Source organism: Taudactylus pleione, unplaced genomic scaffold, assembly GCF_031769625.1.
Source record: "Taudactylus pleione unplaced genomic scaffold, aTauple2 ptg000010l, whole genome shotgun sequence".
In the NCBI taxonomy this organism is placed as follows: Eukaryota; Metazoa; Chordata; class Amphibia; order Anura; family Myobatrachidae; genus Taudactylus; species Taudactylus pleione.
This window is the reverse complement of record NW_028284413.1, coordinates 3,545,340-3,569,639: the sequence shown is the minus strand read 5'-3', so window position 1 is coordinate 3,569,639 and position 24,300 is coordinate 3,545,340. Positions and strand designations below refer to the sequence as shown.

Genomic DNA, 24,300 nt, shown 5'->3' with positions numbered 1-24,300 from the left:
CCAATACCTGGCTCCCCACCTCCTACACCTGTCCCCAGCTCCCCACCTCCTACTCCTGTCCCCGGCTCCCCACCTCCTACTCCTGTCCCCGGCTCCCCACCTCCTACTCCTGTCCCCGGCTCCCCACCTCCTACTCCTGTCCCCGGCTCCCCACCTCCTACTCCTGTCCCCGGCTCCCCACCTCCTACTCCTGTCCCCGGCTCCCCACCTCCTACTCCTGTGCCCGGCTTCCCACCTCCTACACCAATACCTGGCTCCCCACCTCCTACTCCTGTGCCCGGCTCCCCACCTCCTACTCCTGTGCCCGGCTCCCCACCTCCTACTCCTGTGCCCGGCTCCCCACCTTCTACTCCTGTGCCCGGCTCCCCACCTTCTACTCCTGTGCCCGGCTCCCCACCTCCTACTCCTGTCCCCGGCTTCCCACCTTCTACTCCTGTGCCCGGCTCCCCACCTCCTACGCCTGTGCCCGGCTCCCCACCTCCTACTCCTGTGCCCGGCTCCCCACCTCCTACTCCTGTCCCCGGCTCCCCACCTCCTACTCCTGTCCCGGCTCCCCACCTCCTACTCCTGTCCCGGCTCCCCACCTTCTACTCCTGTGCCCGGCTCCCCACCTCCTATGCCTGTGCCCGTCTCCCCACCTCCTACGCCTGTCCCCGGCTCCCCACCTCCTACTCCTGTGCCCGGCTCCCCACCTCCTACGCCTGTCCCCGGCTCCCCACCTCCTACTCCTGTCCCGGCTCTGCCTCCCATACGTCACGATAAGAAGCCAAAAGAAACTGCAGCATGAGCACAGTGCCCCCCATCCAGCTCCCACAGAATTAAAAGGACAGAAGAGTGCACAGCTAGATACAGAAAATCCCTTAAGCATTTTTGTTCAAAGGTAAGAAAACTAAAATTTTTTAGTATATTTTTAAAATGTATTTATTGGTTCCTGGTTTTTCATACAATTATGCTGAAACTACAGTTTCTGCATAATTTTATGTATCACCGCTATGTAAGAACAATCTAATGCAGAAGATTCACAGAAATCTCCAGCAGAAGGCTAACTACCGCAGCAGACTGCAGTCCCCATTATTGTTAATGGGTACTGCAGTCTGACCGATTCAATTGGAGGTATCAGAGGGGCATTCTAGGGGTATATGGGCATGTGGGGAGGTCTGAATGTCCAATGGGGAACTCTAAAGCATCAATTATGATGGGACCCAGAAATGATCAGGTAGGACACAATTTTTTTAAAGTCCCTGGGACCCACATATTTTGTCGCTCAGCGCGATCACTGTGACCAACATATCATGTAGTGAGTACGCAGCTCTACTCTATTTTCTCTAAATGACTAAACCTTTGGTTTAACCCTGTTCCAAAACATTGTTTTATCTGTAAAGAAAAATACATACAGTACCTTCCCTCGTACAATAGTTCTACAAAGTTTATGATCCTTTTAGAATTTTCTGCATGAAAAGTGACCTAAAATTAGTTCATATCTTCATATAAGGGGCAGATTCAATTAGCCGCGGGGTTGTCCCCGTGACTAATTGCCGCGCAGGTCCAATTCAATTGCCGGGGATTCCTCGCGAGTGAGTCCCTGAGACCCCGTGCGTGAGTCCCCGCAGTCAGAATTTACCTCGCAGCTCCTGGTGGTGAGAGGTAAAATCCACGTTAATACAACCAAATCGTCCTCGCTTGCGGTGAAAAACCACATTGATTCCGCAGTTTACGTGGAATCAATGTGTTTACGTGCGTGAGTCCCGAATTTACAGCGTGGGGAAAAGGCTATTTAATTGAATAGCTTTTCCCCGCGCCGCCGGGATTTTGGATGGTAATTAGTCGCGGGGACAACTCCGCGGCTGATTATATCTGCCCCTAAGTGGTAAAAAAAAAGAGTCCAATAAACCATATTACACAAAAGATGATCCAACATTAAGGGCCCGATTCAGACCCGCTCGCTAGATGCGTTCACACGCAGCCGTCAGCTGCAAAAGTATGCAAATCCCGCGATCGCACGGAAAGGCATTAGCACGCCCACTCTGTCTTGGCGTGAGATCGCGGTATGTATTTAGACGCCCACCAGCCTGTCTTAAGATGCCCACTTCCCCTTAGTAACACACGTCATTTCCAGGAAGTGTATTCAACATTCGGTAAAATCGAGTAACATCGGACCCATACGCAGCACTTGTGGCTGACCATACCCTACCGCAAGCACTGCGAGTGCTTCAGTGTATAATGCAGCCATGTGACGTGTACTATGACGCTGCCTCTTAATTATGCATGCCCCTGAAACGGCGTTAAGACACAGACACACCTGCGTTTGCACCACAACACCCCCCGTTTCCATCGACCACCCCCTGTCACCACCCACAAACGGCTCGACCTGTCACTACTGAGGAGTCTATGTGCAGGGTGCGAACGCTTCCCGATCGTATGGACTGGTTCACGCACACGGACTGCGTCTTATACGCATGCGCACATTGCAAACATTGGCTGGCTACATGCAAACACAGTCTAGCGAGCGAGTCTGAATCGGGCCCTAAATTCTTTTCCATCTCTGTGAGGAGTTTGTTATGTTTTAAGATACGTTTTTGGAAGAAGTAAGGAATTTATGATGCACTATAACAATAATATACTCATCGGCTTTAACTATAGAAAATATGTGCAAACAGGATTGTAGGTGTAGCAGTTCCAGTGCACCCAATTGCTTAACCAATGGAGTGGTATTATTGTTGTCATATGAGATACAGCTGTCCTCACTGTTACACACTGGTTTGATGGAGTGGAGCCTTTACTAGATGCAAATGATATGCCTGGAATATTTACCCTTCCATCCAACTCTGCATGGCCCATGTTTTCATGCTCTCACTGAACTTTGCCTGCGTACAACTCTGCATTGCCCTTACTTGTGTATGATTGAAAAGGGTATGAAGTTCCCAGATTGCCAATCATCATGTTGACACTGCATGTGTCAAAGCCAGATTCCCGACACCAATATGGAGACAATGTTAAAATTCGACTTTTGTCGCTAGTATATCTCGTCCAGCATATTTGCAGTTACTGTTAACAACACAGCTACAATGCTTTAAGTTGCATTTTAATGTTGTCTGAATATTGGTGGCGTGAACCTGACCTCAACATTTTGCAGTGCCGTCATGATGATTATCAATCTGCCATATATTTTCCCTCAAAAACATGCAAGGTGGAGGCCCAGTGAGAGCAACATTAAAGTGTATCACAGTTCCATACCAGTTGGTTATATTATGGGGTTGTGCCTAAAACTATCCTCCCCTTTCCTACCCTACCCTAAAAACAACCTCTGGTTGAATAGCAACAGCTGTGACTATTTGTAGAGTCCACCAGACATGGGACTCTACCACTTAAATTGGGAGATATGCAGCTAGAAAAGCCCAAGACAGATATGAGGGAACTTCCCTCAGCGTCCTCCTTACCATTATTGCTGACCCGATGGAAGCTGCTCCCAGCCTTTTAATTGAAAGCAGCACCACTTCCGTACTCAACATTGATAGCAGAGTTCAGTGAGGAGCAGGGCCGGCTCTAGGGGTGTTCGACCAGTGCGGTCGCACAAGGGCGCCACCCCTAGAGGGCGGCACCCTTCCCCAGCATCCCGATTTCAGCGGGACAGTACTGTCCTGCTGCTCCATCCGCGGGTCAAAGTGACCCGCGGGTGGTCTAATTGGGAGGTTGGGGACCCAGCTGCGGCGGTGCCGGACCCCCGGAGTGTGAATAGATGCCGCGCGCATGCGCAGCATCCATTCACTGACGGAAGAGGGCTGGGGGAAGCCCAGCCAGTGACGGATTGCTGGGCTTTTCCCCCAGCCTGACGTTATTTGGAGGCGTGCCATGCCGGCACGCCTCCAAATAACGTCACATAGGGGGTGTGGCCTATGGTAATTAGGCCACGCCCCCAAAGCCGGCCATGGTGAGGAGAGGAATATGATTGTGATTAGCCTCTCTATTGGCTCATTAGTCCACTTCCTCAAGTGCAGTGAACTCCAATTAGAATAACTTTAAAATAATATCTTCTACATATCCCCAGCACCCTATGGGTGACAATCAACCGTAAATGGACCGATGGTTTAACACAGAGGATTGATGAATTTGCCATTGGTGGTAGAGATCCAATAGTTTTGTCATTGAAAGCAGAGAACGCTGCAATCTTTTTGCGCAAGCCTATCTCGCCCACTGTTCTAGCATCCACAGATGCAACCATCATCATATTGGCACTTGCTCCAGCAGTATGCTTGGTGCAAGAAATCTGTCAGAAATAGATGCCCCCAACTGCGTCTGCATACCTACTGTAAATGATGCACAGCAGCCTTGATACATGCTCATAACACTCCCATCAGATGCTCTGTGCATCTATTTAGTCGCTGCTAAGTTGCCATACATAAAGGTGTATTTCACCTAAGTCTCCATTCACGCAAGATGCGACTTTGGATGCAGAGTGCGATGTATGTGTACAACGTGTTAGTCAGGGTACAGTCAACTCGAAATCAGTTGATGCGTCCATTATTTGTTTTCCAAGTTTGTTTATGTGTCTGACTCAGAATCGGACCCATTAGACACATGCTATCAGAAAGGAGAAGGCAGGCCTCATTCATTTATTAATATGTTTGATTTTCATTAGTTTAAATCGCCTTAATACTAGCGAAAAACCTGTAAATGCTCATGGGAGAAATTGTTTTGATATAGAGAGTATGCCTATTGTGCTAGCCTCACACCTGCCTATTGTACTAGCCTCACCCCTGTCTATTGTGCTAGCCTCATACCTCCCTATTGTGCTAGCCTCACACCTGCCTATTGTGCTAGCCTCACACCTGCCTATTGTGCTAGCCTCACACCTGCCTATTGTGCTAGCCTCACTCCTGCCTATTGTGCTAGCCTCACTCCTGCCTATTGTGCTAGCCTCACTCCTGCCTATTGTGCTAGCCTCACACCTGCCTATTGTGCTAGCCTCACACCTGCCCATTGTACTAGCCTCACACCTGCCTATTGTGCTAGCCTCACTCCTGCCTATTGTGCTAGCCTCACACCTGCCTATTATACTAGCCTCACACCTGCCTATTGTGCTAGCCTCACTCCTGCCTATTGTGCTAGCCTCACACCTGCCCATTGTGCTAGCCTCACTCCTGCCTATTGTGCTAGCCTCACTCCTGCCTATTGTGCTAGCCTCACTCCTGCCTATTGTGATAGCCTCACTCCTACCTATTGTGCTAGCCTCACTCCTGCCTATTGTGCTAGCCTCACTCCTGCCTATTGGGCTAGCCTCACTCCTGCCTATTGGGCTAGCCTCACACCTGTCTATTGTTCTAGCCTCACACCTGTCTATTGTGCTAGCCTCACACCTGTCTATTGTGCTAGCCTCACACCTGTCTATTGTGCTAGCCTCACACCTGCCTATTGTGCTAGCCTCACTCCTGCCTATTGTGCTAGCCTCACTCCTGCCTATTGTGCTAGCCTCACTCCTGCCTATTGTGCTAGCCTCACTCCTGCCTATTGTGCTAGCCTCACACCTGCCTATTGTGCTAGCGTCACACCTGCCTATTGTGCTAGCCTCACTCCTGCCTATTGAGCTAGCCTCACTCCTGCCTATTGTGCTAGCCTCACACCTGCCTATTGTGCTAGCCTCACTCCTGCCTATTGAGCTAGCCTCACACCTGCCTATTGTGCTAGCCTCACACCTGCCTATTGTGCTAGCCTCACACCTGCCTATTGTGCTAGCCTCACACCTGCCTATTGTGCTAGCCTCACACCTGCCTATTGTGCTAGCCTCACACCTGCCTATTGTGCTAGCCTCACACCTGCCTATTGTGCTAGCCTCACACCTGCCTAGGCGGTTGTTTGGCACAATCATTTAACAGCTAAATATGTGGTTTGTATTTTTTGACGGACCTTGCTTTGTGCATGGGATTTTTGTCATGTTGAAACAGGAAAGGGCCTTACCCCAAATCTTACCACAAAGGTTGGCAGCACATTATTTTCTACAATGGCATTGTTAGCTGTAGCATTAAGAGTTCCCATCACGAGAAATAAGGGGAACAGGCCAAACTATGTAAAACATCCCCAGACATAATTCCTCCTCCACCAAACTGTACAGTTGGCTGCATGCATTCATACAGGAAGCGTTCTCCTGGCATCCACACGCGCTTTAGCACTCGGCACTCCCATTATTTGTGGCTGAGCTGCTGATGATAGACTTTTCCACTAGACAATAACAGCACTCACAGTTGACCAAGGTCAGCGGTAGCAGGGCAGACATTTCACAAACTGACTTGTTGGAAAGGTGGCATACTGTGGCAGTGGGACCTACCCTCCAGGAGATCTGCGATGGAAGAGGGGGGCATGTGCAGAGAATGGTAACAATATTCACATCATCATGGTCCTGCCTACTGCAGCATATATATATATATATATATATATATATATATAGTCAGGTGCATAAATATTGGGACATTGACAGAATTTTCGTCTATTCACCACCACAATGGCTTTGAAATGAAACAAACAAGATGTGCTTTAACTGCAGACTTTCAGATTTAGGGTAATTACATCCAAATCAGGTGAACAGTGTAGTAATTACAACAGTTTCTATATCTGCCTCACACTTTTTAAGGGGCCAAAAGTAATGGGACAAACTAAACAATCCTAAATCTAACTTTCACTTTTTAATACTTTGTTGCACATCCTTTGCAGGCAATAACAGCCTGAAGTCTGGAATGCATAGACATCACCAGACGCTGGGTTTCATCCCTGATGATGCTCTGCCAGGCCTCTACTGCAAATGTCTTCAGTTCCTGCTTGTTCTTGGGGCATTTTCCCTTCAGTTTTGTCTTCATCAAGTGAAATGCATGCTCAATCGGATTCAGGTCAGGAATTGACTTGGCCATTGCATAACTTTACACTTTTTAGCCTTAAAAAACTCTTTGGTTGCTTTTGCAGTATGCTTTGGGTCATTGTCCATCTGCACTGTGAAGCGCCATCCAATGAGTTCTGAAGCATTTGACTGAATATGAGCATATATTGCCCAAAACACTTCAGAATTCAATCTGCTGCTTTTGTCAGCAGTCACATCCTCAATAAATACAAGGGAACCAGTTCCATTGGCAGCCATACATGCCCACGCCATGACACTACCACCACGCTTCACTGATGAGGTGGTATGTTTTGGATCATGAGCAGTTCCTTTCCTTCTCCATACTCTTCTCTTCCCATCACTCTGGTACAAGTTGATCTTTGTCTCATCTGTCCATAGGATGTTGTTTCAGAACTGTAATGGCTTTTTTAGATGTTGTTTGGCAAACTCTAATCTGGTCTTCCTGTTTTTGAGGCTCACCAATGGTTTACATCTTGTGGTGAACCCTCTATATTCACTCTTGTGAAGTCTTCTCTTGATTGTTGATTCTTGCGGGTTTGGGATTATATAAAAGTCCCCACGATCAGCACCATTTTCACTCCGGCTGTGGAGAGTTTAGTGAGCGGATGTGCTGTGTTCATCCAAGAGCTGCTGTGTCCATCCAGGGCAGGGGTTCCTGTGTCCATCCAGGGGCAGTGGCTGCTGTATCCATCCAGGGTCTGCTGTGTCCATCCAGGGGTTGCTGTGTCCATCCCGGGGCAGTGGCTGCTGTGTCCATCCAGGGGTTGTTGTGTCCATCTAGGGCAGGGGCTGCCGTGTCCATCCAGGGGTGCTCTGTCCATTCAAGGGTGCCCAGTGTATAAAAAAATAAAAGCTAATAATATAATTAATTAAAAAATATTTTTTTGTGCTGTACCCCAGGGTACTATATTATTATTATTTATTTTTTTTACTATGACGCTGCCTGTCAGACAGCAGTGTAATATTCATACACGTATTGTTTGTGACACTGTAAGTGGAAAATGCAGTGTATTCGTAAAAAATATTGTGACACTGTAAGTGGAGTGTATTCGTAAAAAATATTGACACTGTTAGTGGAAATGCAGTGTATTCCTAAATATTGTGACACTAAGTGGAAAACGCAGTGTAATGTTCGACACATATTAGATTAATTTGTGACACTGTAAGTGGAAACTTCACAATTTTACAATTTAATAACACAAAGTTAGCAATAAAAAAATGCAACTTTTCACTTCTTTCCTCAATCATGAATAAATGATTAGTCTACATGCCGACTACAAGACCACAACAAAGTGCTAAATAACGTGCATAATATATTAAACATAATGACATCACAAACGCCTCAGCTGAGATTCACATAAACATATTTTCAAAAGGTGAAAATAGAGGATATGGTTTAAAAAATGTAATAAATCAGCTAAAACTGCGTTGTCTTATATAGTGTCTCTACTCCCTACCCATGGCCCCTCTACCTGAATTTCAGCAAGTCAGAGGGGCAACTCCATACAACCATATTCCAGAATGCAGCTGCTCCTCCTGTAGCCCAAGTCAGAAGATGTGTAGGGGGTGTGGTGATATGAACTAAAATGGAGCTCACATCCATTAAAGTGGACAATGAATCCCCAATTTAGCAGGGAGTGCTGCTGTAATTTATACACAACACAGGATGGGAGGACAATATAGGCTTGGGTGCTGGTATAATCTGGGGTGATGGTATAGGCTGGAGTAACGATATAAACTGGGGTTATAGGCTGGGGTGATGCCTGGGCATAAGACCAGAAAAGCCACATCTTGGGTGTGGAATTATTTTAACCCAAATCCTGACAACAGTTGTGAAGGCATCTGTACCATTTGTAAAGTCTAAATTAGAAGAGATAGGAACCTCCAACCATTTGTCATCTGCAGTGCATCCATCAAAAAAGTTTTTTTCAAAATTCAGAAACTTTGGCTCAAAAAGTAACAAGTAGTCCAGCGTCAGCTGGCTCCCTTCTCTGTTAGATCCAAGCACCTGCCATCTTCACCACCAACATCTTCATCAACAAAATCCGCAATCATGAAGCGATTGGTTTGTTTGGGCCCTCACAAAACAAGCTACCAATGGGCAGCTGACATTGCTGGCAATGATCTCTACGTGCACAAACTGGCTTTACAGAGGCAAGATGTTGTCACCATCATCATCATCCGATTCCTCACCCTCATCAGTGTATACATCATCTTCACACATTATTAATATGTCCCCGCTGGAACCCCCATTACAGGTGCCTCTGTAATTTTTGCGCGTAATTGACGGTAAAGGTCTTTCTCGTAGAATTTGTAGATGATTTTGATGGACATCATCTTTTCCACATTTTTGGAAAGTAGCCTCATAGGCCGATCACTGACAAGGTTCCCGACTGTGCTAAAAACTCTTTCTGAGTACACACTTGAGGGTAGGCAGCTCAAGTAAAGTAAAGCCAGTTTGTGCAAGGGCCTCGAAATTACCTTTTTCCCTGCCAGTAGTCAAACGGATAGTCTGACATGCCTATTTGGATGCTATCATTAATTTTTTTTTAAATAGCCCTCAACCATTCTTTGAATGGTGACCGTATCAGATGGAGTCACGATAGAGGTGTCATTAATTGTAGGCAATTCTGACCCGACCAGATGTTAAAAGTTAAAACTTGGTTGTGTTGACTCATCTGCATCACCAATAGGTGTTTTGAAAGTTTCGTCTTTTTTCGGCAGATGCACTTGCTGGAGAAACTGAAGGAGAAGCCATCACTGCACCACGAGCCACTTGAGCTGATAATTTGCTTATCACTATTTACATCTCTTCAGATCTGTGTCAGTTGGGAAGAAAGACACAACGTCATCATCCCTTCTGGGATGAAAATCCACTCCCAGCAGTGGACAGTGGGTACAACGGCGCTTGGAGGCCACTATGTTTTTTTTTTAATGTCCCTGTACAGGTTGGGAAGTGCTTTTCAGGTGGAATCTTTGCAAAGGATTATTTAACAGTCAATTGTTCTGGAAAGCACTACTACTGCTACTAGTCTTTCTGGTCCCCTTCTGGGAAGAAAATCCACTCCCAGCAGTAGAAGCAGGCATGGTGCTCAAGGATTCTCAAGAAAGACACAACGTAAGACTTAAACCTTAAATCTTGCATTTGCTCTGTTCGACTTGTCGACATATCTGTGGTTAAGTGGACAGTGGGTACAACGGCAGTTTGGAGGCCACTAACTAGCTTTTTCTTTTAATGTCCCTGTACAGGTTGGGAAATGCTTTTCAAGTGGAATCTTTGCAAAGGATTATTTAACAGTCAATTGTTCTGGGAAGCACTGCTAGTAGTCTTCCTGGTCCCCTTATGGTATGGAAATCCAGTCCCAGCAGCAGCAGGCATATTGCTCAAGGATTCTTCTGGGGCAAGGACTGACGAGAATGAGTAAAATAGTTTTTGTAAATGCCTCCCCTCCATTATAAATTTACTTCAGAATCAAAACATGAAATAAAATTTACTACCAATCAACCCTTCTTGTCCCTGCCTTCAACTACATACATCCTCCAACTCCCTCAGGCCTCTTAAATAATAAAAACATTTGTTTCCTGATGTGCCATGTTGGAAGTTGAGATGCCAGATGTTTGTGCCGTCCCCTGCTGCCACTTAGCTTAGTCAGCCAGCTAGCTTGGTGCAAATTGTGGGCATAAAGTGGATGAAAACAATATTGTGAGGTGGTGAAAATTGACTGGAAACTAGTGGAAATTAATGTTATTGAGGTTAATAATACTGTGATTTTAGCAGATTTTATCAATTTAAAAAAAAAATTAAAATTCAGAACGAAAACACGCAAGGGCGGTTTTGGCAAAACCAAATCCAGATCCAAAACACAAAGAGATACAGATCCAAAAGCAAAACACGGGGGTCAGCGCACATCTCTAGTTATAATACTTACAAAAGTCTGTCGGCATCCTGACCCGTACATAAACCATATATGCCAGATGCTGCTGCTATACAAAATGTCTATTGTATTACATTGTCAGACTAATCTCTTTATAATTTTGCTTTGTTATATGTATATTAACATTTGTTATTTTATGTGCACCTAAAAAAATAAATATTTGCACATGTGTAATAAGTGTACGAGATTTGCAGTGTTGAGATTTTGCTGATTCAGCACTAAGATTTCAAACAGTAATTTTTTACAATGCAAATGAGGTTGGTTTCACATTTTTAAAAATGTCTGTTTTAAATCTTGCTGCTAAATCATTGAAACTTCTGCACTTTGCAAATCTCACATTCTTATTACACTTGGGACAATATTTATTTATAATAAATAAGTTAGTACTAGTTATAGACACTGAGCTGCAATTTCTTTCTTACGCCACCAGGTGTCACTATTGTCCATAGAAATCTGTACCATCAAATCTACAGTTTGCGTTAGGACTCTTAAGTTTCACCATTGCAAAGGTAGTTGGGTGAACATGTAAATTAAATTAGCACATTTTGTAAATTAATATCAAAAGGAACTTTTATTGCACACCTATTTATGAAGTTAGATAAACACCTTGGACAATGATTGTACACTATGTAAAATTTAAATATATCATCTATCTTCTTATTATTATCTCATGACGACGTCTCTCCCATTACCCACTGCGGGAGCCGGAAGATGGCTCCCGCAGTGGGAGCTACAGCCTGCTAGGCCAGGAAGTCTGCATCCATGGACGCAGCTCCTGGCCTTGCCTTTCCAAAAAAAACGGGGGAGATACGCCCCCATTTCTGGTAACACGGGCCGTCCCCACACTGCCTCGCAAATGTCAATCAGGCAGAGGCATACTGGGGCCTGCGTGCGATTTACCAGGTCCTGTTCTGCACATGTGCAGATTCCCGATAATAGCGTGCACTGTTGAAGTGCTACTGTTAATAAATGTCACTATTTTAGTTGTATCATTAGTTTGCTGTTTGATTTTTGTCCCTGTACTGTGTGCTTGAACCTTAATCAATTGTTTTATTTGTTCATACATCTCCCTGTACAGCACTAAATACATCTCCCTGTTCAGCACTACATGCATCTCCCTGTACGGCACTACATACATCTCCCCGTACGGCACTACATACATCTCCCCGTACGGCACTACATACATCTCCCCGTACGGCACTACATACATCTCCCCGTACGGCACTACATACATCTCCCCGTACGGCACTACATGCATCTCCCCGTACGGCACTACATGCATCTCCCCGTACGGCACTACATGCATCTCCCCGTACGGCACTACATGCATCTCCCCGTACGGCACTACATGCATCTCCCCGTACGGCACTACATGCATCTCCCCGTACGGCACTACATGCATCTCCCCGTACGGCACTACATGCATCTCCCCGTACGGCACTACATGCATCTCCCCGTACGGCACTACATGCATCTCCCCGTACGGCACTACATGCATCTCCCCGTACGGCACTACATGCATCTCCCCGTACGGCACTACATGCATCTCCCCGTACGGCACTTAGTGGCACCATATACAATGTGGCCATAATTAAACTTCCCTATTTAGAGCAGTCTGTAGCTTGATTCAACAACCAGAATGCCACCAAATTTGGTATGGAGACTAATCAGGACATGGGAAGCAGAAAACATATTTAGTGCAAAAAGTCACAGGTAGTAGGCCTGATGACAGGGGCGTCTAGGGGCACAACTGTACCAGGCCCCTTGATCCTAGGGGGCCCTGGAGAGTAACCGCTGCCTTCGCCGTTGCAGTGATCAGCAGAGTGCAGGCATGTACGGGGCACCTGCTGATCACTGCAGCAGCAATGCAGGCAGCGGTACGGGGCTCATCCGGCAGGGAGCTTCTGTATTGCACCAGCATTGGGCGATGCAATAAAGTTTTTTTTTTTGTTTGTTGCGGCGCTGCGCATGTGACATTGTGACTTCAGTCAGAAGACATAGAAGAAGGTAAGTGAGGGGGCTGGGAGGGCACTGTCAGGGCTGGAGGAACACTGCGGGGCTGAAGGGACACTGTGAGGGTAGGAGGGGCACTGTGGGGGCAAGAGGAACACTGTGGGGGCAGGAGGGACACTGTGGGCTCGGGAGACAAAGGGGTCTTGAGATGGAGAAAAAGAAGGGGGGCTATGGCTGGAGAGACAGAAGGAAGCTGGAGAGACATGGGGGATAAGGCTGAATAGACACAAGGGCATTGTATCGACTCATGGAGGTTTAGGCAAAGAGACAGTAATCTTAATTCTAAAGAAACATAACAAATGGTACCAAATTAGTAAATACAATTTTAAAATATAAAATTGTTTGATCAGGAAAGTCCACATTTTGCCCTGCACCAAAACTCCTGTTACTATATATTATCTGGTAAAACCTCTGCTATATGTCGATGATATTGGTTATATTTCTATGCAAACAGGCTTCTGGACTATGTGATCTCCTACATGAATAGTGAATACCAACTAAGTCACCATCTGCCCAGGGAGGAACAATCTTTAGAGGTTCCCCAGAGAAGCCACTTAAAGGTAAGGCAGACTCTCAAGTGACTGGCCTGTACCTGCCAGGTACCCAGGGATGGGGGCACCTAAGAAAATGTGTGTACTGGGCCCCATGATTTCTGTTGCCGGCTCTGGCCGGTAGGGGTACCCAGAAATATTAATGATCCCCAGGATGCAAGAAGGATCGACCGCAGCAGATATATCTGCTCCATTCCCTCCATTTCCGACAGCAGCTGCAGCCCACATACAGTAGGTTTCTATGCGGCTGACAAACTGTAAAATTTACCAAGTTCTGGAATACAAAACATTCAGCTGCTGTAGCCTATGGGCTACACTCTGCAGAAAATACTGGGAGCGGGCTCCATGGGAATCCTTCCTGACAATAGCCACCGCACATGCGAGGTCAGCAGACTGCACATGGGCAGTAGTACTGCAGGGTGGGTACTCTATTGGGTATAGAGGAGTGAAATGATCACTAATGCAATCGCTTCTAATGCATCGTATGGAGGGGCCAATCAGAGCCCATTTCCCTGGGGATATATTTGTGAATCTTAATTTATTATTGCCTCAAATAGCGGTGATAAGAATTTATAATTATTGTCTCCAGTACCCAAAAATTTATATAAATGCCAAAGTATATCAGTAGTATATTACAAGGAATAATTTTAAAGGAAAAAAAGTGGGATCATTTATAAGTAATGTGGGATAATGATGTCAGAAACAGTGACTGCTGAAAATTGGAGAACGTGATACTGTACTGTATAATTGTGTTAAATAATGTAAATCTAGCAGTCAGTGTACTGATTCCTTGTTTCCTATTGCAAATCTATTCTACAGTCTCAGCAGAAGCTTGTAGAGAGAATGAGTTTTACAGACATCTTCAGGACCAGCCCACCACAGGGTGGAGCAGGCTAGAATGCTTTGTAATTATGGCATTGAGTCATTTCTAAATATGTAGACAATAGCACATTCGTTGCATGTACGATTTTTATCAGCTGGCAAGTTCCCATAGATATTGTTCCTTGTACAGACACTTGGTTCACCACCCTTTAATGATTCCACAATACATATTTTGGCCAGAAATTATATCCTTAGTTGGACTGACATGAAAGCCAATCAAGGCTATTCTTGGATATTAACATGTGGCAAATGTATCATAGGTGCAGCTCAATGGCTCCTCAGCCAACTGTGATTAACAAATTCAATAGGCCAGGAGATTGTCAGATCAGGCACCAAGACCAAGACACATAACATACAGTACAGCTAATCCATAACGAAGATCTTTGGCCAGAAATGGTGGTTTAAGAATTATACTTAATACAATATGGTGTAAAAAGAGTTTGAAGAATGCATCCTCATGGACTTCAACCTATATGGTGTCATGGGCAGAACCTGTACACAATACTGTGTGAGCTCACCATATTAGATCCTAATGTGTGGTGGAATGCATTGCTCACAGTTGTACAATTATCTCCCAGGATATCAGGGGAGGAATGGGGAGGAGTGCCACTGTAGTTGAGAATGGTTTGTCAAAAGGTGGCCCCTTACAGTGGGTACTTAAGTTAAGCTTTCCAATCTATAATATAGTTCAATGAGAGACAACTGCTCAACCAATCACATATCAGAGAAAGCAGTGATAAGAATTGGACCACAGACATTTCCTATAGCTCATCACAGAGATCACTTGTATATTATGAATGAATGGATGAAGTGGGCAGAGTTTGTACCCCATGACTCTTACTTAGGCCATACAATACTCGAGAAATAATATCTTGAAGCTGAAAGCATCCGACTGTAATGTGATCATGCACAGTGACTCTGGGCCTGATTCAGCAAGGAACGCCCAGGAGAGAACGCACGCACTTGGCCGATGTTTTTGCACTGCGCATTGGTATGCATCGCAATGCGTGTGCGCGAACTAGCCAGTGCGATGGGGTTAGGGTACGCAGACCACACGCAGTGTGTACGCTGACCCTTCCGAAATTGATTGATAGGAAGTGGCGTTTGTGGGTGGTGACGGGGGGGGAAGGGGAGGGGTCGGGCGAACGCAGGCGTGCCTGTGCATTGGGATGCCGTTATAGAGGCGTGCATAATTACGCAAGTGCGGTGGCATACGCAGCCACACCGTAAGCTGTACTCAGGAAGCGGCCAAATTCCTGCAGCAAGTAAGGTCAACCACTAATATGCTAATGAGTCTGATGGTTCTCGATGTTACCGATGTTTATGCTATCTTGCGTGCTTATCAGGCTGTGAGTAAAGAGAGATGGGCGGCTTAATATAGGGCTGGACGTCTGCATCTTGTGCTGCAGTCTCCGTGCGTATGCATTGATTAGCATATTCTTGCAGCAGTGGGTGCGTTCTTTCCTGAGTGTTCCTTGCTGAATCAGGCCCTCTGTCTGCTGATTTAGACCAAATTGTTCTGTAATCATCGGGTGCAAGGGCTCCACACTCCAACCCTTGTAGATGGACAAAAACTATGGATGAGCTGCTGTGAGAGTGCAGCACTAATTAGATACAGACCCAACGGTTCCGTGATCAAGCTAACAGCCAGATTTAAGCTCAGTACACAATAGGACGATGTCAGCCCGATATGTCTTTTCCGGCCGAATTAGAACAACATATCGTCCAGATTGTCCAGTGTGTACGGACTATCTTTGCGCTCCCGCAATCGCATGCATTATTATCCGGTCGGCCATGCTGCACAACCAACCGGACAAAATCGCTTGCGGCACCATTGCAGGTAATGAAGGACGGAACGAGGGATCATTCCGGTGTTCATTACATCGCTCAATGTGTACCCGCTGTATGATATGTCAGCCCGACATATCGTCCGGGTACACATCTCTAAAGGCTCATACACACTAGATGATTTGCTGTATCAACAATATTGGTGAAAGATTTCCCTTGATCTTCCTGTAGTGTAGGACAAACGATATTGGGTGTCCACACTGGGAGATATCTTTAAAGATCTCTTTCAGTGAAGTCATCCTGCCACATCTCTGCACAGGCAATTCTTGACGATAGCGTCAGATTGGCCTGCATGTACGGACTACAAAAGACATCGTTAACAACCCGCGGGAGCGCGCATTGTTGGTCATTCACTGCATACACACTGAATGATATATCATTGAACTAGGGGTGTGCACCGGCCACTTTTCGAGTTTTGTGTTTTGGTTTTGGATCTGGATCTTTCTTCGTGTTTTGGATCTGGATTTGTTTTGCCAAAACCACCCTTCCGTGTTTTGGGTTCTGGGTTTTGTGTTTTGGATCTGGATTTTTTCTTAAAAAATAAAAAAAAAACGCTAAAATCACATAAAATGGGCCTTTTTTTGTTCCTAAGCTATTAATAACCCCAATAACATTAATTTCCACTCATTTCCACTCTATTCTGAACACCTCACAATATTGTTTTTAGGCCAAAAGGTTGCACCGAGGTAGCTGGATGACTATGCTAAGCGACACAAGTGGGCGGCACAAACACGTGGCCCATCTAGGAGTGGCACTGCAGTGGCAGACAGGAAGCCAATCAGCGTTATGGTGCCCATTTGCATGTAGCACGGACCCGGGAGATCCGTGCTACATGCATCTGTGTGATTGGCACAGAGCAATGACAGGTCCGTGAGACCCATCTGTGCTGCTGTGGTAAAAAAAAAAAACCTGTGTAAAAAAAGAAAAAAATGGCGTGCACCCCCCCAAAAAAGAGCAACCAGCCCCGAGCATTAGTAACCCAGTGCTGGGTGTGCTTAAATACAGGGGACAAACGACGTAGGGGTCCCCTGTACTTAAGCACAACCAGCACCGGGCTAGTCAGAACCAGCGCTGGTTGCCAAAATACGGGGGACAAACGACGTAGGGGTCCCCCGTATTCTGTTAACCAGCTCTGGGCTCTGATCTGGTTCTGGAAATACAGGGGAAAAAAATTTGTAGGGTTCCCCTGTATGTTCCAGAACCAGCACTGGACTTTTTCTAGCGGGGGGCTGATGCCACAGCCAGGGGAACCCTTTCACCGGGCCCCCCAGCCGCAGCATCAGCCCTGACCGCTAGTCAGCCCAGGCCGGGGATCCCTGGAGAGCTGGGGACCCCCCCAATAAAGGGGTCACCCTCTCCAGGGCACCCCACGCCCAGGCTGATAGCCCGGGGCTATCCCCGCCACCCCTGGTAGCGGTGGGTGGCGGGTTGATTGTGTGGTGTGGTGTAAATAAAGAATATCAAACATTGTCTTTATAAGTAGAACTGCAAGTCCCAGCTAGCCTGCCCCGCATGCTGGTACTTGGAGAACCACATGTACCAGCATGCAGGGCATTAAGGGCCCACTAGTACCTGTAGTTCACCTGTAAAAAAAATGTTAAAAAAAACACAGGACACACACACCGTGCCAGTATAAGTTTATTAAACATACATACACACACACACATGTACAAATACTCACCTATGTAACCTGTAGCATCGGTCCACTTGTCCGGTAAAGTATCCCTAGGGGACCTGTGAAAAAAAACATACTCACCATCTCCTATGCGAGGTTCTGTCCTCTTCGTTCCAAAGTAGGCATCCCCGGACTTGGCAAAAAAAAAAACCGAAAACCCAATCCACGAACTTAATACCGTTCTATAGAACGGTACTTCCCGAATGAGAGCTTAGCGGCGGGGTATCACCATGGAAACCCCGCTGCTAAGCGTTCATTGGCTGAGAGAGGTCATCTCCCGTCTCTCAGCCAATGAACGGCTCCCACCATTGTAGTCAATGGTGGGAACCGCAGGGTAAACTTTAATAACCTTGCGGCTCCCACCATTGACTACAATGGAGGGAGCCGTTCATTGGCTGAGAGCGACGGGAGATGGCCTCTCTCAGCCAATGAACCCTTAGCAGCGGGGTTTCCATGGTGATACCCCGCCGCTAAGCTCTCATTCGGGAAGTACCGTTCTATAGAACGGTATTAAGTTCGTGGATCGGTTTTCGTTTTTTTTTTTTTGCCAAGTCTGGGGATGCCTACTTTGGAACGAAGAGGACAGAACCTCGCATAGGAGATGGTGAGTATGTTTTTTTTCATGTCAGTGCTCTGTGTCAATGACACAGATGCAAGTAGCACGGATCTCACGAGTCCGTGCTACATGCAAATGAGCACCATAATGCTGATTGGCTGAGAGCCATGACAGACGGCTCTGTCAGCCAATCAGCACTTTGCCCATTAAAGGCAAAGGCATTTTTTTAAAATGGGCGCTCGAGGCAAAACCTCGAGATCCGACAGCTGATCTCGAGGTTTTGCCTCGGGAGAGGGATCCGGGGCAGACAGGGAGATCCGAGCTTGGGCTCGGATCGCCCCGGATCCCCGAAGTTCGGGTGGATTCGGTTCTCAGGGAACCGAACCCGCTCATCCCTACATTGAACGATATCGTTAGTGTCCATTTCATTCATGGAAATCGTCTAGTGTGTATGCGGCTTAAGTGTGTACCCAGCATTACTGTGTTTACCCAATCTCTATATTTCTATGCTTAATAATAAGAAACCACAACAAAATGTATGTGTGAAAAGTTCATATAGTCAACTTATTATTGTTAGCTTCATTTAGCTATAATTAAAGCATGTCAAAGTCATTGACCCACATAAAAGTAAACATTTAACTCCATATTAAGGGAGAATACAACTACGAGATTACCGAGATATGTGAGAAGCTATGGATAGTGCTTAGGAAAATCATAAAAAGGTTACAGTATGTCTGTGGCATGTATCTCGTATCTAAATGAGAGGCCTTTGACAAGGTAGCATTATATAACCTGGAGGAACTTTCTTCCCACAGGCAAACTGTCATTTAGATGATAAACATTTTATTTCCATCACTAAAAAGTAATAGCAGCCAAGTATGTGCTGGAAAGAGCAAGAATCAAAGTCATTTTGTTGAAGCTTATCTATTAACAGATATATTTACATATATAGTTTAGTAAGATTTTGAGAATTTCTATTCACACCTTTAACTGTGCCTCACTTCATATCACAACATGTTTATTATTAGATTTAAACAACTTGAACTTAATTCCATCTGATACTGAATATAACATTACCCACTGTTAATTACATATTATCACACAGTATTACCTGCCTGGGTCTGTCACTACACCCTATCTGGCACCTCTGTTACCCCAATGTTTGCTGTGACACAGTGATGATTCTCACTGTTGCCGATAAAATATTAATAACCACCGCGATAGCAGTGTAGAGAGCATTGCTGAACTTTGGCAGACATTGGAGGACACATCGGATGGGGTGGAAATGTATAATGTTCTAGGCTATAAGCCAGGCTTTTCAACTCAAAAGTTTCAGTTTCAAAATTTGTACATGGGAACTACTTTGTTTGTCGATCTTAATGCTGTCGACATTTCCTTTTACACCATTTCTGTAAACACATGTCACCTGCATAATACTTACAGTTATTCCGGCTGTACAGACTGCAAGTATTCCAACTATCTGGAAATTATGATGTACCACCTTCTCAATCTCTTCCAAGCAGTTCTACAAAATGTCAGATACAGGTTTGATTAACACAATAATGCAACCCAAAGGTATAAAAGGATCTGCTACAAAATGGTATCATGTGCATGTAATTTGCTCTGTCATATTTTATACAAAATATACAGTATTTTCCAGTGTAATCCCAAACCATACAGAAAAAGGGGAGAGCAGATCCGCACAGACCTACAAATATTACCACAGCTTGTCCAATTCCCTATTAAGTTCAATACAGAATATTACTTCATTGATGGTGGGGAGGTGCACCCAGGAATATAAATTGACATGCAAATAAGAAAAAGTATTCTTGTATCGGGGCACTCACGGACTTAAGGCTGTATTTCACTAAATCTTATAGTAACTGTAGTACTAATAATGTCCCTTCGTTAGCAAAAACTAATATAAAATGTAACTTTAATGACTCTTAAAAATAGGTCAGCAAAATATTTATTTTTTATATTATTAACAAACAATTGTGTTACCAACAAAATGATTTCTGGTCTTATTTACAAATCTACCTCATGTAACTGACGGGTATCTGTAGAACAAGGACATATACTGTTTTTATTTATAATTCCAAGGGTATGAATACAATATATTTCAAGGGTCTAGTTGTATCCTCACTGCTGCCAATAATTCAGACTGAAAATCTCATAGCCCTCAGCGTTCCTAATGGAACCTCAATATCCCATTATCAATAACCCGTCTCACTCAATCCCATACTCCCTAGTCAAGTCCTGACATAGACAGTTAATTAGGAATTGCACTGAATCCCATAATCATAGGCAGGTACCATAGATCAAGATCCCTTAGGGATTATAGCAGATCCCATATTGTTACCAAGGGCAAAATTTACAAAGTGGCGGGTTCTAAATCCCGGCGGTTTGGTGGCGGTTTGATGGTGGGTTCTAATCTGTTCTAAACCCCGGGGGTTTGGTGGCGGTTTTGCAGCGGTTCCTAAATGACAGCCCTGCTCTATTGTATTCTAAAATGTGTTTTGACGGCAGTTTTGTTGCGGTTTTGGCCTTAGTAAAGCAGCAGATAGCAAAACCGCCGCCAAACCCTCGGGGTTTAGAACAGAATAGAACCCGCCGTCAAACCGCCAGGGCTTAGAACCCACCGCTTAGTAAATTTTGCCCCAAGTCTTAAGGTGCCTACACACATAGCAATATTTTATACGATTTGGCAGATTTCGACGAATCGTTACAACAAATCGTGTACAATATGCCCAAATCATGAGTGACCACTCACGATCACGATGCCAATACGCGTCCCCGCTCGTCGTATATATTGCATCTTCAGATCTGCCGTGCTGTAGAGCAGATTTGCCAATCCGGGACACAATGTGGTGCCGATCGTGAGAACTCACAAAGTATCTTACGATTCATCGTACGTCGCGTATTTTGACTGACAAGACCCTGTACACGCACAAACCCCATTTTGTGCAGCATCGTGGATGGAAGGAGAAGGACGCACGATTGAGCCTGCACACCTGAAGTCTGGATTTCTGCACTTTGGTGAGTATTGGTACTGTATTGATGCAACCCCACTGCCCACCAATGTGTGCCACCCACCTACCCACCAATGTGTGCCACCCACTTATAAATGCATGACCCAGCCACCGCCTGCCGAAAGGAGGCAGGCGGTGGCTGGGTCATGCATTAACCTCCCATGTCCACCAATGTGCACCACCTACCCACCAATGTGTGCCACCCACCTATAAATGCATGACCCAGCCACCTCCCGCCTCATTTCGGCGGGCGGTGGCTGGGTCATGCATTAACCTCCCATGTCCACAAATGTGCGCCACCTACCTACCCACCAATGTGTGCCACCCACCTATAAATGCATGACCCGGCCACCGCCCACCGAAATGAGGCGGGTGGTGGCTGGGTCATGCATTAACCTCCCATGTCCACCCTCCTACCCACTAATGTGTGCCACCCACCTATAAATGCATGACCCAGCCACCACCCACCGAAAAGAGGTTGGCGGTGGCTGGGTCATGCATTAACCTTCCATGCCCACCAATGTGCGCCACCCACCTACCCACCAATGTCACGACCCACCTAATAAATACCTAGAAAATATGAAAACACTGCAAATATATTAAAATTTTATAAACAAATATATTACAACAAGATAAACAAATACATTGCAACAACTTAAACAATTCTATTACAACAACATGTAATATATTTGTTTATGCTGTTGAAATATATTTTCTTTGTTTATGTTACTGTAATATATTTGTTTATGATGTTGTAATATAACACCATAAACAAATGTATTGCAACAACATAAACAAATACATTGCAACAACATAAACAAATCTATTACATCAGCATAAACAAATATATTAAAAACCTGTAAAAAAATATTAAAATACAATTAAAAACACATTAAAATCCTGTAAAAACCATATTAAAATACCATTGCAAACATATTAAAATCCTGTAAAAAAACAAATTAAAATACAATTAAAAACACATTAAAATCCTGTAAAAAAAAAACAAATTAAAACATCATTAAAAATAAACATTAAAAATCACAAAACAATTTACAAATATAGCTAAAAATGTATATGTCCATATTTTTATTCTTCCTAGGAATGTCTATGGTTAGCGAGCGAGAGTTTGTGACTGGATTCCTCGAGATCCTACAGTCCAAAGAATGTCTATGGCAGATAAGCTGTAGACCATAATAAGTCTCAAAAATTGGCAGCTTTGGAGGTGTTGTTGTAGTACATGAAAAAGTTTATTGCGGATGCTACCCTGAAAACAGTCCGCCAGAAATCCAGAACCTGCGTACGGTCTACGTTAAGGAGAAGAAAGTGGACAATTCGAAAAGCTCCGTAGCAGGCACCGACAACGTGTATCATCCAACACTGTGGTACTATAGCTTGATAAGCTTCATCAGCGATCAGGAGCCACAACGCCAGTCTGTCGTCCTGATGGCCGAGCAAGAGGGAGAAGATTCGGCAGCAGTGAGTGGATGCCTAAGGAAGTTTTGGTAAGTAGAGACACAGTTCATAATCCAAAACCTTTTCTTTTTTTTAACAAAACATTTTAGATCAATCCCAATTGTCCACTATAGTCAGTTATTTCACAGACAGTCCTCCTGCCATGGCACTTCACCTGGTCCATTGAAATAGGCCATATACTCCTCCCTCACTTCTTTGGCACGTGCGGTTGATGTTGTTGGAATTGGAGGTGCAGACACCGATGGAAACTGGGCAGTCTCCTCTGGATGTCCTGCATCTTCTGGTTTAGCTGTGACTGGTCCTCGTTGTGTAGTTTTTCTTCGCGGAAAGTTATGCAGCACACAGCACGCCATCACGACCCAGTCTATCTTGTCCACATGTAGGTTTATGGGGGTGTGGAAAATGTGGAACCAGTTGCTGAGTATTCCAAACGCATTTCCCACAATGCGCTGTGCCCGGGTAGACGATAGTTGTAGATCCTCTTCTGGTCAGGCCCCTCTGTGCAAATGGCTTCATCACATGTTCATGTAAAGCAAAAGCCTGGTCTGCAACGAAAACATAATTTAGGCCGTGCTTTGTCTCGTCCAGTGATGGCAAGTTGAGGGTTTTGTTGGTGAGTCTCTGGTAGAATGCCGTCTGTTTGAAGGACTACCTTTCGAAGCACGGCCATTCTTGCCAACATCCACAAACAAAAATTCATAGTTGGCATTCACCGCTGCGATGAGAACGATGCTGAAGAAACCTTTATAGTTGTAGTAATATGATCTGGTGTTGGCAGGTGGGTTAATGCGGATGTGTTTTCCATCAATGGCTCCTCTGCAGTTAGGGAAATTTTCAGAGGCTGGTGTATGAGCTATTAATAAGGTCACTAAATTGTAAATTACATGGGTCAACATACATTGCAGACCCACTTCTGTATTCTAATGTCCCAACCGCCTCTGTGAGGCCCCCCCCTAGCCCAGTTGGAGGCTACTCCCCCACCCAGTAACCCATCCACGAGCCAGGCAATATACACTGCCAACATTTTGAAAATGTCTTTTATTTTATTACTATTTCCTATACTATCACCAAATGTTATCACTCAAAATAGGTGCTGTTTGCTATATGGTGGTGATGACGCTGATTGGACAAGGTCACTACACAGATGGCGCAATACAGATTGATGGAAGCTGGGGTCACAATCTGTGCTTGTGCCATGTGTGTATTGGCCTGTTCAATCTGGCGTCTGACCCACCGTATAACATACAGCAGCCTACCTATAGGGATTGATAAATTTGGTGATAATGCTGTTTTCAACATTTTATATACATAATGTAAAATTTATATATTAAAAAAAAACTCAAATTTTTTTTATTTAATACTGTGCAGTATTGTTGGCACAGTCTTGTTAATGCAGCCTTATTGGCTGTCAACACAGTTATATAAAGAGTAAAAAAAAAAAAACACAAAAAA

At 45.0% G+C, this 24,300-nt stretch overlaps 1 protein-coding gene across 1 annotated transcript in view; it reads right to left on the bottom strand.

Moving 5' to 3' along the window:
* The window catches only part of TSPAN2 (tetraspanin 2), a 211,325-nt gene that overhangs the window by 12,075 nt on the left and 174,950 nt on the right, over window positions 1–24,300 (bottom strand). The window contains exon 7 of the mRNA XM_088467423.1: window positions 19,785–19,868. Coding sequence (XP_088323549.1) covers window positions 19,785–19,868 — 84 coding nt within the window. The remainder of the gene's footprint in view (window positions 1–19,784; window positions 19,869–24,300) is intronic.